The sequence below is a fragment of the Oncorhynchus kisutch genome, linkage group LG2 (assembly GCF_002021735.2).
Source record: "Oncorhynchus kisutch isolate 150728-3 linkage group LG2, Okis_V2, whole genome shotgun sequence".
NCBI lineage: Eukaryota > Metazoa > Chordata > Actinopteri > Salmoniformes > Salmonidae > Oncorhynchus > Oncorhynchus kisutch.
In genome coordinates this window covers 5,632,178-5,644,372 of record NC_034175.2, presented here as the reverse complement: position 1 = coordinate 5,644,372, position 12,195 = coordinate 5,632,178, and the positions used below count along the sequence as shown (strand labels likewise).

The window sequence follows — 12,195 nt, the reverse complement described above, 5'->3', positions numbered from 1 at the left end:
CAACTCTACACTCTCTCCCCCCGTCTCCTCTCCTTACCATCCTCTCCCTCTACATCTTTCCCTCTCAGCCCCAACTCTACACTCTCTCCCCCCGTCTCCTCTCCTTACCATCCTCTCCCTCTACATCTTTCCCTCTCTGCCCCAACTCTACACTCTCTCCCCCCGTCTCCTCTCCTTACCATCCTCTCCCTCTACATCTTTCCCTCTCAGCCCCAACTCTACACTCTCTCCCCCCGTCTCCTCTCCTTACCATCCTCTCCCTCTACATCTTTCCCTCTCAGCCCCAACTCTACACTCTCTCCCCCCGTCTCCTCTCCTTACCATCCTCTCCCTCTACATCTTTCCCTCTCAGCCCCAACTCTTCACTCTCTCCCCCCGTCTCCTCTCCTTACCATCCTCTCCCTCTACATCTTTCCCTCTCAGCCCCAACTCTACACTCTCTCCCCCCGTCTCCTCTCCTTACCATCCTCTCCCTCTACATCTTTCCCTCTCTGCCCCAACTCTACACTCTCTCCCCCCGTCTCCTCTCCTTACCATCCTCTCCCTCTACATCTTTCCCTCTCAGCCCCAACTCTACACTCTCTCCCCCCGTCTCCTCTCCTTACCATCCTCTCCCTCTACATCTTTCCCTCTCAGCCCCAACTCTACACTCTCTCCCCCCGTCTCCTCTCCTTACCATCCTCTCCCTCTACATCTTTCCCTCTCAGCCCCAACTCTACACTCTCTCCCCCGGTCTCCTCTCCTTACCATCCTCTCCCTCTACATCTTTCCCTCTCTGCCCCAACTCTACACTCTCTCCCCCCGTCTCCTCTCCTTACCATCCTCTCCCTCTACATCTTTCCCTCTCAGCCCCAACTCTACACTCTCTCCCCCCGTCTCCTCTCCTTACCATCCTCTCCCTCTACATCTTTCCCTCTCAGCCCCAACTCTACACTCTGTCCCCCCGTCTCCTCTCCTTGCCCTTCTCTCCCTATGTCTCTCTATCTATTGCAACAGAGTTTATTTATTACTGAGGGAAAAGACTGAGGGCAAATCTCTAAATGAAAGATGGTACAGAAAGGAATGATGGTGACTCACACTAATATAGTCTTGATAAATAAATACCGTAATTAATTTATGTACATAATATATTATTGTAAATGTATATATTGTCAGTAGTTTGTAATTCCCATTGTTGTTGTGGTAGTGTTGTAGCTAATTTTCCTTTAGAATCTCCAGTACAACTGGAATTATCGCCTGAAATAACTGATTTACAGGCTTGCCTGGATGCATTAGTATATGACCAAGTTATCTCATATCTGATCTAAGGTCAGATTTGCATTTTCCTCTTAATTGCTAAGGTCAGGCCACGGTGAGTCTGGAGCTGTGCTTTGGAGCAGCTTCTGCTTTGAGTGGACACTGATCTACTGTACGTTTACACAGCAGGCATGCTGTTTGGCGCCCCTTAGTGGGCTATTGCGGTCCTACAACCACAGTCTGACAGGGAGAGTGGTGAGATGCACAACAGCAGCTGCTGTGGACGTGATCACTGCTGGCTGGGGATGAGCACTTGTCTGGATCACTTGGCTGCATTGTTTTAACAGGAAGCTGGTGTTAGTTAACACAGAAATGGAGGGAGTGAGAGGAAAAAAGTTAGCTAATTGAGGGAAGGGACAGCAGAGTGAGGGGATGAAAGGGAAAGATGAGTGGGTTCTGAGGAGGGATGGAGGGTGAGGAAGGGCTTAAACCCATGGGGTGATAGACAGGCCTGATTTAGGCTTTGTGATGTAATAATTTAGGCCTTGTGATGTAAACAGTCCCTTCGGGGTTTCTGGGTAGATGACTCATTTAGGTCACGACTTTTGCCCTGCTGGATGAATAGCCCTGTGTGTGTACATACAACTGTCTGTCCGTCCGTCTGTCTGTCTGTATTCTATACGTTGAACCCTGGAACTAACGTAACTCTGTCAATGCAGTCAGACCATTCCAGTCCTTGTGAGATGCAGTGTTTTACTTTACTGTTGTGTTGTTATTGTGAGAGAAAGGATGGGTGGAGGGAGGGAGGGATAGAGGGAGGGAGGGATGGATGGATGGATAGAGGGAGGGAGGGATAGAGGGATGATGGATAGAGGGAGGGATAGAGGGATGGATAGAGGGAGGGAGGGATAGAGGGATGGATAGAGGGATGGAGGGAGGGAGGGAGGGATAGAGGGAGGGATAGAGGGAGGGAGGGATAGATCAAGGGAGGGATAGAGGGAGTGAGAGGGAGGGAGGGAGGGATGGATGGCTAGAGGGAGGGAGTGATGGAGGGAGGGAGGGATGAATGGATAGAGGGAGGGAGGGAGGGATAGAGTGAGGGAGGGATAGAGGGATATCGGGAGGGAGGGATAGAGGGAGGGAGGGAGGGATAGATCGAGGGAGGGATAGAGGGAGGGAGTGATAGAGGGAGGGATGGATGGCTAGAGGGAGGGAGTGATAGATAGAGGGAGGGAGGGAGGGATAGATGGAGGGAGTGATGGAGGGAGGGAGGGATGGATGAATGGATGGAGGGAGGGATGGATGGATAGAGGGAGGGATGGATGGATAGAGGGAGGGATAGAGGGAGGGATAGAGGGATATTGGGAAGGAGGGAGGGAGGGATGATGGATGGATGGATGGAGGGATACATTTATAGATGGATGGATAGAGGGGTGATAGAGGGAGAGATGGGTGATAATGCTGTACAGGACATCATATTACAGTAAGCCAGTTATGTGGCTTTTGTACTTATCATTGTGTGCGTCTTTCTCTCATGGACACACATGGACTCAAACATTTGCATTGACTGATGACATTATGTTTATTAATGAGGTGATAATTGATTGATTTCCTGTGTGAGAACACAGCTAGTGGGAGAATTGGTATGAACTGGTGAGAGTCTGTGTAGACTCTACTCATGTTGGTTTATGTGTTTATTCTTGACATTACAAATACAATATATGTGTATGTAAAAGCTGATGTATTGAAAATCAAAGCATAAAGATATCAACTAATGTTGAGTCAAGGTTGACTTGTTTTCTTTTTATCTACATGAGGAAAAAACTGGACTACATCAATAAAGTGATCCACACAAACCAATGAATGACATTTTATTGGGTAGTATTGCACTGCTTTGTAGTATTGCACTGCTTTGGTATTGGATTGTGATAGAGTGCTTTACAATAAGGTGTCAGTAATGACAGAGTGGATAACATTGTTCTCAGACTGTCTCTACAGTACACAACTACAGGAACTCAACAGCGTTCCATCTGAACAGTATTATACAGCCCGCAACGGCACAGAACATGATCTGTGTCAAATAAAACACAGGTCCAATCTGTGGGGAGTGATTTCTCCCCTGATATTCACAGACAGTTCTATTAAAACACAGGGCTAATAGCAGAACTGAGAAATATGACTCAGACTGTTCTTAACTGGAGTTACATGGACTGTGTTATATATATGTTGTTTGTTTGTGTGTGTCTGGTTGTGTGTGTGTGTGGCTGGCTAGCACCAGGTGTTGAGCGGTGGATTTATGATGTTTTTATGGAGACAACCCAGTGTTCTGTCTCCAAGGGTGTCCTCCCTCCTACTCTGTCTCTCCTTCCTCCCTCCTACTCCTTCTCTCCTTCCTCCCTCCTACTCCTTCTCTCCTTCCTCCCTCCTACTCCTTCTCTCCTTCCTCCCTCCTACTCCTTCTCTCCTTCCTCCCTTCTACTCCTTCTCTCCTTCCTCCCTTCTTCCTCCGCCCCTCCTTCCATCTCCGCCATCTTGGGCCCATCAGGCCTTGTTTTCCCAGGTTTGGGGGTTGCCATGGCGATTGCGACAGCGTTTCTTATTGGTGGTTGACCTCTGGAAGCGTTTGGGCCAGCCGGACCGCTCCCTGCAGAGCTCAGCTGGGATGGAGAGAAGAGAGAGAGGATGTGTGGGCTCAGATGTACATGCTGTCCTAAAGCCAGTAAGTGTTTCATGCACTCTAAGATTGTTATGTTGTTGTAATCCTAACGACAGGTCTAATGAAGTGCTATCAGGTGGACTGTCTTACCCTTCAGGTACTCATCCTGTTGGCAGACAGTTCTAACACATATCTCCTTGTTGATCACATAGACACGAGGGAGGCTGAGACAAACCAGGAGACATACATCATTACACTATAATCAGAGCCCAGCTGCTGTCTCTAAAACATGCCTCTCTGTACAGGCTCTCAGGTTGAAACCAATGAACTTTGACCGCATGACCAGGAGGCACTGAGTGTGTCTATGTTTTCCTGTGAGAGAGAACCTGTAGTTGCAGTTTACCTGTAAAGGCAGAGGGAGTGGATGCATCTCTTGATGGGCCGGTGGACAGAGTACATCCTGGTGCAGGGGTACGTTTCTTCCCTACAGTCTAGCACAGAGGATACACACAACATCCAGATAACTCACACACAATGTTTAGATAACACTGGACACCCCTGGTCATCCCTGGCCTAACATTGTTTAGTGATGTTTCTGTTCCACACTGAACACCTTAGTCACCAGGCGACAGGGTAGAGACAGACACCTCACTCCCCAGGTGATAGGGTAGAGACAGACACCTCACTCACCAGGCGGTAGGGTAGAGACAGACACCTCACTCAACAGGTGGTAGGGTAGAGACAGACACCTCAGTCCCCAGGTAATAGGGTAGAGACAGACACCTCACTCACCAGGCGGTAGGGTAGAGACAGACACCTCACTCCCCAGGTGATAGGGTAGAGACAGACACCTCACTTACCAGGCGGTAGGATAGAGACAGACACCTCACTCACCAGGCGGTAGGATAGAGACAGACACCTCACTCACCAGGTGGTAGGATAGAGACAGACACCTCACTCCCCAGGTGGTAAGGTAGAGACAGACACCTCAATCACCAGGTGGTAAGGTAGAGACAGACACCTCACTCACCAGGCAGTAGGATAGAGACAGACACCTCACACACCAGGTGGTAGGGTAGAGACAGACACCTCACTCCCCAGGTGGTAGGGTAGATACAGACACCTCACTCCCCAGGTGGTAGGGTAGAGACAGACACCTCACTCCCCAGGTAATAGGGTAGAGACAGACACCTCACTCCCCAGGTGATAGGGTAGAGACAGACACCTCACTCACCAGGCGGTAGGGTAGAGACAGACACCTCACTCCCCAGGTAATAGGGTAGAGACAGACACCTCACTCACCAGGCGGTAGGGTAGAGACAGACACCTCACTCCCCAGGTGATAGGGTAGAGACAGACACCTCACTTACCAGGCGGTAGGATAGAGACAGACACCTCACTCACCAGGCGGTAGGATAGAGACAGACACCTCACTCACCAGGTGGTAGGATAGAGACAGACACCTCACTCCCCAGGTGGTAAGGTAGAGACAGACACCTCAATCACCAGGTGGTAAGGTAGAGACAGACACCTCACTCACCAGGCAGTAGGATAGAGACAGACACCTCACACACCAGGTGGTAGGGTAGAGACAGACACCTCACTCCCCAGGTGGTAGGGTAGAGACAGACACCTCACTCCCCAGGTGGTAGGGTAGAGACAGACACCTCACTCCCCAGGTAATAGGGTAGAGACAGACACCTCACTCCCCAGGTGATAGGGTAGAGACAGACACCTCACTCACCAGGCGGTAGGGTAGAGACAGACACCTCACCCCCCAGGTAATAGGGTAGAGACAGACACCTCACTCCCCAGGTGGTAGGGTAGAGACAGACACCTCACTCCCCAGGTGGTAGGGTAGAGACAGACACCTCACTCACCAGGCGGTAGGGTAGAGACAGACACCTCACTCACCAGGCGGTAGGGTAGAGACAGACACCTCACTCGCCAGGCGGTAGGGTAGAGACAGACACCTCACTCGCCAGGTGGTAGGATAGAGACAGACCCCTCACTCACCAGGTGGTAAGATAGAGACAGACACCTCACTCACCAGGCGGTAGGGTAGAGATAGACACCAAAGCCTCCTCTTCATTCCAGTCACCTCTGTGGAGTTCCACCTCTACCAGCAGGGAAACAACACAACCAGCATGGGAACAACCTCTACCCACGGCATGACTCACAGACAGAGACATATCATGTAACTTAATGTCTGTTGAAATAACGTGTGACCATTGAATAGAGGGCATTATTACCAGCCTGCGGGGCTTGGGCTACAGCTGTGAGGACTGTGGAACAGAAAACCATATGAGGGGAGTCTTTTATGGAGTTAAAACAAACAGTGATGGACTCAAACCTAATTGAAGGTGATGATTTGTGTGTTGTGTTTGTCAGGGGTTACCGTGGAAACCGCAGAGGAGCAGGGCGATTGGAAGACTGCCCATCCTTGTAAGAGCTGAATGTTTACGAGCTGAAGGAAACAGGACCCACAAAAGCCCAAGAGGAAAATAGTTTATATGTTTCAATTCACACAGAGGAACTCTTCAATATCTCGACTTTACATTTCCTCCTTCTGCTCTGCCCCTGGCCCTACCTCTGCTGTTTCTAATGCAATGTATACTCTTCTCTAAGGCAGTTGTAGAAAATGTGTACCTGATGAAATCCAGGTAAATGAGCTAGATACAGTATATACAGTTGATAGTATCAGTATATGTGTTGTTGGTAGTATCAGTATATGTGATGTTGATATTATCAGTATATGTGCTGTTGACAGTCAGTATATGTGCTGTTGACAGTCAGTATATGTGCTGTTGATAGTATTTCACCAGGCTCACTGTTCATTAACTCTTGGAAGTGCTTGCACAAAGGATAGTAACATCTCATCCTGTGTTCTTGGAATCTGAATATCTGGACTTGTCCAGTGACTGCTGAGAAAGATCAGCTAACAACAGGGGAAAGTCCTTGTGGCGGCACGGAGAGACGGCTGACAGGAGGGAATAGACCCCACTGGGACAGTCATGGGGTAGCTTCCCATTTCTGTAGTTTCCCATGCGTCGCAGTATTTTGGAAACACCCGCTTTAGCTACAGAAAGTCAACATACGAGAATACCCCTAGAGTCTGCGAGAGCGGGGGCGGAAGATGACTCATCGGCTGACAACATGGTAACGACTGGACCGGAAACGACTACGAGTAATGAGAGCACAGCACAAGAGAACACCACAGCAACTGTCACAAGTTCTGCTGCAACAGCGGGCCACAAACAGATGCAGGTATGTGTCTGTGGTTGGAGGAAAGTTACATCACACCATGGGTTGAGGATCCACCAGGGGAAGAAGGGGTGTTTGGGTAAAGAGAGACAGAGGCCTCGCATTGATTACTTTCTGCGAAAGCGATCAAATCAGTCGAATGAAGCACAGCAACTGGACGCAAACCATAGTTTGCAGTGCATCAGTACCACTGTCATGGAGGACGTAAACTCAAGCCCCGAAGTAACAACTGAGGTGGAACCAACAACAGGAGTGGAACTCACCGAGCCTCCCAGACCTGCAGTCGAGAGGAGACTACCAGGGCACAGACCCGGTTCCAACCCCACCAGTTTCCAGGAGGCAACAAGAAATCAAGCGCCTCGTTCAAGAAAGGCGACAGCTTAAGAAACAGTGGAAGAAGGCCTCGGAAGTGGAGAAGGAGGGCATAGAGGCACTTCAGGCTGATATCAAAACCCGGTTGGCATCCCTCCGTAGAGCAGAGAACCTACGGAAACGCAGAAGGAAGAAAGAACAAACTAGAACTCGATTCTATAAAGATCCCTTCAAGTTCCTTAAAAGTCTCTTCACGAAGGGAAAAAGTGGAGCTCTAAAAACAACAAAGAAAGACCTAGAGGAGCACCTGAGAACAACAAACTTTGACTCAAAGCGACATGAACATCTGGCCATCCCATCAGATATCCCACCCATTGAACCCCCGGAACATCATATTGAGACCAGCCCTCCGACATGGAAAGAGGTGGAAAACACAGTTCGAGGGGCAAGAACAGCATCAGCCCCGGGGCCAAATGGAGTCCCGTACAAAGTGTATAAGAACGCACCAGACGTCCTGAGGTTCCTCTGGAGGCTTATGAGAACAGCTTGGAAAAATAAGATAATACCCAAAGTGTGGCGTAGGGCAGGCGGGGTCCTGATCCCTAAGGAGAAGGATGCAGTGAACATCAGCCAATTCCGCCCAATCTCCTTACTGAATGTCGAGGGTAAAATCTTCTTTAGGGTCATTGCCCAGAGGATGGCCGAGTACCTGCAAAGGAATGCGTACGTCGATACATCTGTACAGAAGGCAGGAATATCAGGGTTCTCTGGCTGCTTGGAACATTCCAGCATGATCTGGCACCAGATCCAAATGGCCAAGGTGGAGAAAAGGGACCTCCATGTAGTCTTTCTCGACCTCGCCAATGCATTTGGCTCTGTGCCCCATGAACTCCTGTGGTCTGCCTTAAGATTTTTCCACATACCGGACACCATCACAACCCTGGTGAAGTCGTACTTCCAGGATCTGCAGTTCTGCTTCACCACCTCAGAGTTCACCACCTCATGGCAGTGCCTGAATGTAGGTATAATGGCAGGATGTACCATTTCTCCGTTGGCATTCATAATGGCAATGGAGGTTATCATCAGATCCTCAAAATGGGTTGCTGGTGGACAGCAAGTCGACTCTGGTTTCCGCCACCCTCCACTCAGAGCCTACATGGACGACATTACAACATTGACTACCACTGTCCCATGCACCAGGAGACTGCTCAGAAAACTCGAGGAGAACATCAGCTGGGACCGTATGAAGATTAAACCATCCAAGTCACGCAGCATCTCGATTGTGAAGGGAGGACTCTCTGACCTGAAATTCTTCATCGGAGATGACCAAATCCCAACAGTGTCTGAGCAGCCGGTAAAAAGCCTTGGAAGGTGGTATGATGCAAGCCTGAAGGACAAAGACCAGGTGCAACAGCTGCGCAAAGACATCAGTAGTAGCCTACAGTCCATTGACAACACCCAGCTACCTGGAAAGTTAAAGGCCTGGTGTCTGCAGTTTGGTCTCCTACCCTGGGTGTTGTGGCACTTAGCAGTGTATGAGGTTCCAATCTCAACAGTGGAGAAGATGGAAAGAGGAGTCACAGGCTACTTAAAGAAGTGGCTCGGAGTTCCACGATGCCTTACCACCATCGGCCTCTATGGAGATGGTGTCCTCAAGCTGCCCCTCACCAGTCTAACAGAGGAATTCAAGTGTTCAAAAACCAGGCTCCAGATGACACTGAATGAATCTCGAGACCCAGTGGTGAGCAACAACGCGCCGACCTTGGCAACTGGGCGCAAATGGAGGCCAGGAAAAGCAGTCCAGGAGGCAACAGCAGCCCTCAGACATGCTGACATTGTGGGTCATGTTCAGCAAGGGAGAGGAGGCCTTGGGCTAACTAGCCGTGCTGCTTGGAGTAAGGCCACTGCACCAGAGCGGCGGAAGATGGTAGTGCAGGAAGTACGCCATCAGGAGGAGGCTGCAAGGTGGGCCAAGGCAGTCTCTCTTGCCAAACAGGGACAGTGGACTCGATGGGACAGTGTGGAGAAGAGGAAGATCAGCTGGAAGGATCTGTGGGCCATGGAAGCGAGGCGGTTGAGCTTTTCCATCAGAGCAACATATGACGTCCTTCCAACTCCAGTTAATCTTCACCAATGGTATGGTGAAGATCCGGACTGTGCCCTCTGTTCCATGCCAGCCAACCTCAGGCACATTCTCACGGGGTGTAAAACAAGCCTCACCCAAGGACGCTACACTTGGCGTCACAACCAAGTCCTTAAAAACCTTGCGTCCGCCCTGGAGGACAAGCGAGCTGCCACCAACTCCCTACCACCCCCAGCAGCATCACACCCCTTACGGACAAACTTTGTCCGCGAAGGGGCTAAACCACCGAAGCGCGGCTCGACACCATTAGAGCGAGACCAGCTGCGCTTGGCCCGCGACTGGAAAATGCTAGCTGACATTGGCCGACAACTTGTGTTTCCTCCGGAGATCGCAACCACCACCCTAAGACCTGACATGGTGCTCTGGTCCCGTTCGCTCAAGAAGGTCTTCATCACTGAGCTCACAGTACCCTGGGAGGACTCAGTAGATGAGGCTTATGAGCGAAAACATCTGCGCTATGCCGATCTAGCTGCCGAAGCACGGCATCATGGCTGGAACACAGAAGTCCGACCAGTGGAGGTGGGCTGCAGAGGTTTTGTGGCAACATCTACAACCAGACTGCTTAGAGACCTTGGAATTAAGGGCCAGAGCCAGCGTTCGGCAATCAAAGCTGTATCGGAGGCGGCAGAAGGCAGCAGTCAGGGGCTCTGGATGAAGAGGAAAGACCCCAGCTGGGCCCCGAAGTGAGAGGGCCAGGAGGTATGCAGTCAACAATGCTTGACTCAGGGAGGAGGACGCCCCTGCCATGCATAGTCCCATGGGATGTTGGCTATCATCAACAAGGCAACTCCTATGACTAATTGGGAATGGGACGCAAGCGTAGGATTGATCACCCTGTCGCTGGCCGCCTTTGGGGAGGGTGTATAGTGTGAAAGGCCGAAACACCCTAGGAACCAAAGGTACACTACTGACGATGCGCTCCCCAAATTTCACCAGGCTCACTGTTCATTAACTCTTGGAAGTGCTTGCACAAAGGATAGTAACATCTCATCCTGTGTTCTTGGAATCAGTATATGTGCTGTTGATAGTATCAGTATATGTGCTGTTGATATTATCAGTATATGTGCTGTTGATATTATCAGTATATGTGGGGTTGATATTATCAGTGTATGTGCTGTTGATAGTATCAGTATATGTGCTGTTGATATTATCAGTATATGTGCTGTTGATATTATCAGTATATGTGCTGTTGATATTATCAGTATATGTGCTGTTGATATTATCAGTATATGTGCTGTTGATATTATCAGTATATGTGGGGTTGATATTATCAGTGTATGTGCTGTTGATAGTATCAGTGTATGTGCTGTTGATAGTATCAGTATATGTGCTGTTGATAGTATCAGTATATAGAGACAAACACCTCACTCTCTCACTCACACACACACACACACACACACACACACACACACACACACACACACACACACACACACACACACACACACACACACACACACACACACACACACACACACACACACTCCCTCAGCTCTCTCCCTGCATCATTCCTCTTGTGATGTGTCAGTGTGAGTTTGGAGTCCAAGACATGAGTTCTCACAAAAGAATGTGTTTTTTGTGCCCTATCTGAGCACCCCTCTACTCCTCCTTTCTCATACACACTCTTTTCATACACTTCTCTTTTCGTAAACCTCATTAAGAATGTTCTAAAGCGTCCGAACAGTTTTGTCACTCAATATGTTTAATATGTCACCCGTTCCTCCTTTACCAGCATCTTACCCAGGCCCTGAATACGTTAAATTGATTTAACTTGCTGCGACTCATTTATACACTCTTGTATGCCAGGGCACATAGTTCTAAATGACATATTGTCATCCATGACCGAAGTTCACAAACAGTATTCTACTAGGATGACTTCATGTAAAGTGAGTTTTTTGCAGTAAAATATAGTTTGGTTTCTCTATGCATCTTTTATATATGTACTTCATGTTATTTATTTGAATCATTCTATATACAATACTACAGTGCTACTAATGTCTTTATAGTCTTCAAAATTAAGAAAAGAACACAATGTTTTCATACTCACAACTTTTTCTGTCGTCCAAAAGCGTCCTTTGTTTTTGAATATTTTGTCCTCTCTCCTTTCCCCTCCTTCTCTCTCCATCCCCTCCTCCTCCTTCTCCTCCACCCCTTCTCCTCCCCTCTCATTACAATTCTCTTGCTCTGACTTTCCTCTCCTCCAATCTGGCAGAGATTCAGGGAGAAGTGTTCTAGTCCAGAGTTGATTTCGTATACACCCAAACAACACAAACTCATTATCAAAAATATATATCTGTTGATTTCACAATAACCATCACTAATAGTAAACACATCTATCAGCGCATTGAACTAGGAACTTACACTTTACAAATACAAAACAACTAAAAGAATAATACACACGATGATAGATAGAATATTGTGTAATAAATATGAACAATAACAATTAGCCCAGTATGCTTTAGAGCAGCTAAAGGAATATGTTGGAATGTCTGGTACAGGTCTGGCAGACCTTGCGTTTGCAGTGATCCCCTTTCTCCACTAGGCGGGGCAGTAAACTTGGTGATTTATTTTTAATTTTTATTAT

At 48.7% G+C, this 12,195-nt stretch overlaps 1 protein-coding gene across 2 annotated transcripts; it reads right to left on the bottom strand.

Moving 5' to 3' along the window:
• Window positions 1-3,092: 3,092 nt before the first annotated feature.
• Window positions 3,093-11,776, bottom strand: LOC109879293 (microfibrillar-associated protein 5-like). Of its 2 annotated transcripts, XM_020471473.2 has the most exons (7): window positions 11,659-11,776; window positions 6,291-6,359; window positions 6,145-6,177; window positions 5,943-6,011; window positions 4,296-4,383; window positions 4,043-4,116; window positions 3,093-3,893 (listed from the first exon to the last, which is right to left on the bottom strand). In XM_020471473.2, the coding sequence occupies exons 2-7, from the start codon at window positions 6,331-6,333 to the stop codon at window positions 3,778-3,780; spliced, it is 423 nt and encodes a 140-aa protein (XP_020327062.1). In that variant the 5' UTR covers window positions 6,334-6,359; window positions 11,659-11,776; the 3' UTR covers window positions 3,093-3,777. The 2 variants fall into 2 exon arrangements, with proteins under 2 accessions (XP_020327062.1, XP_031641624.1); XM_031785764.1 differs by having other exon boundaries at window positions 5,943-6,177; window positions 11,659-11,725.
• Window positions 11,777-12,195: the final 419 nt, after the last annotated feature.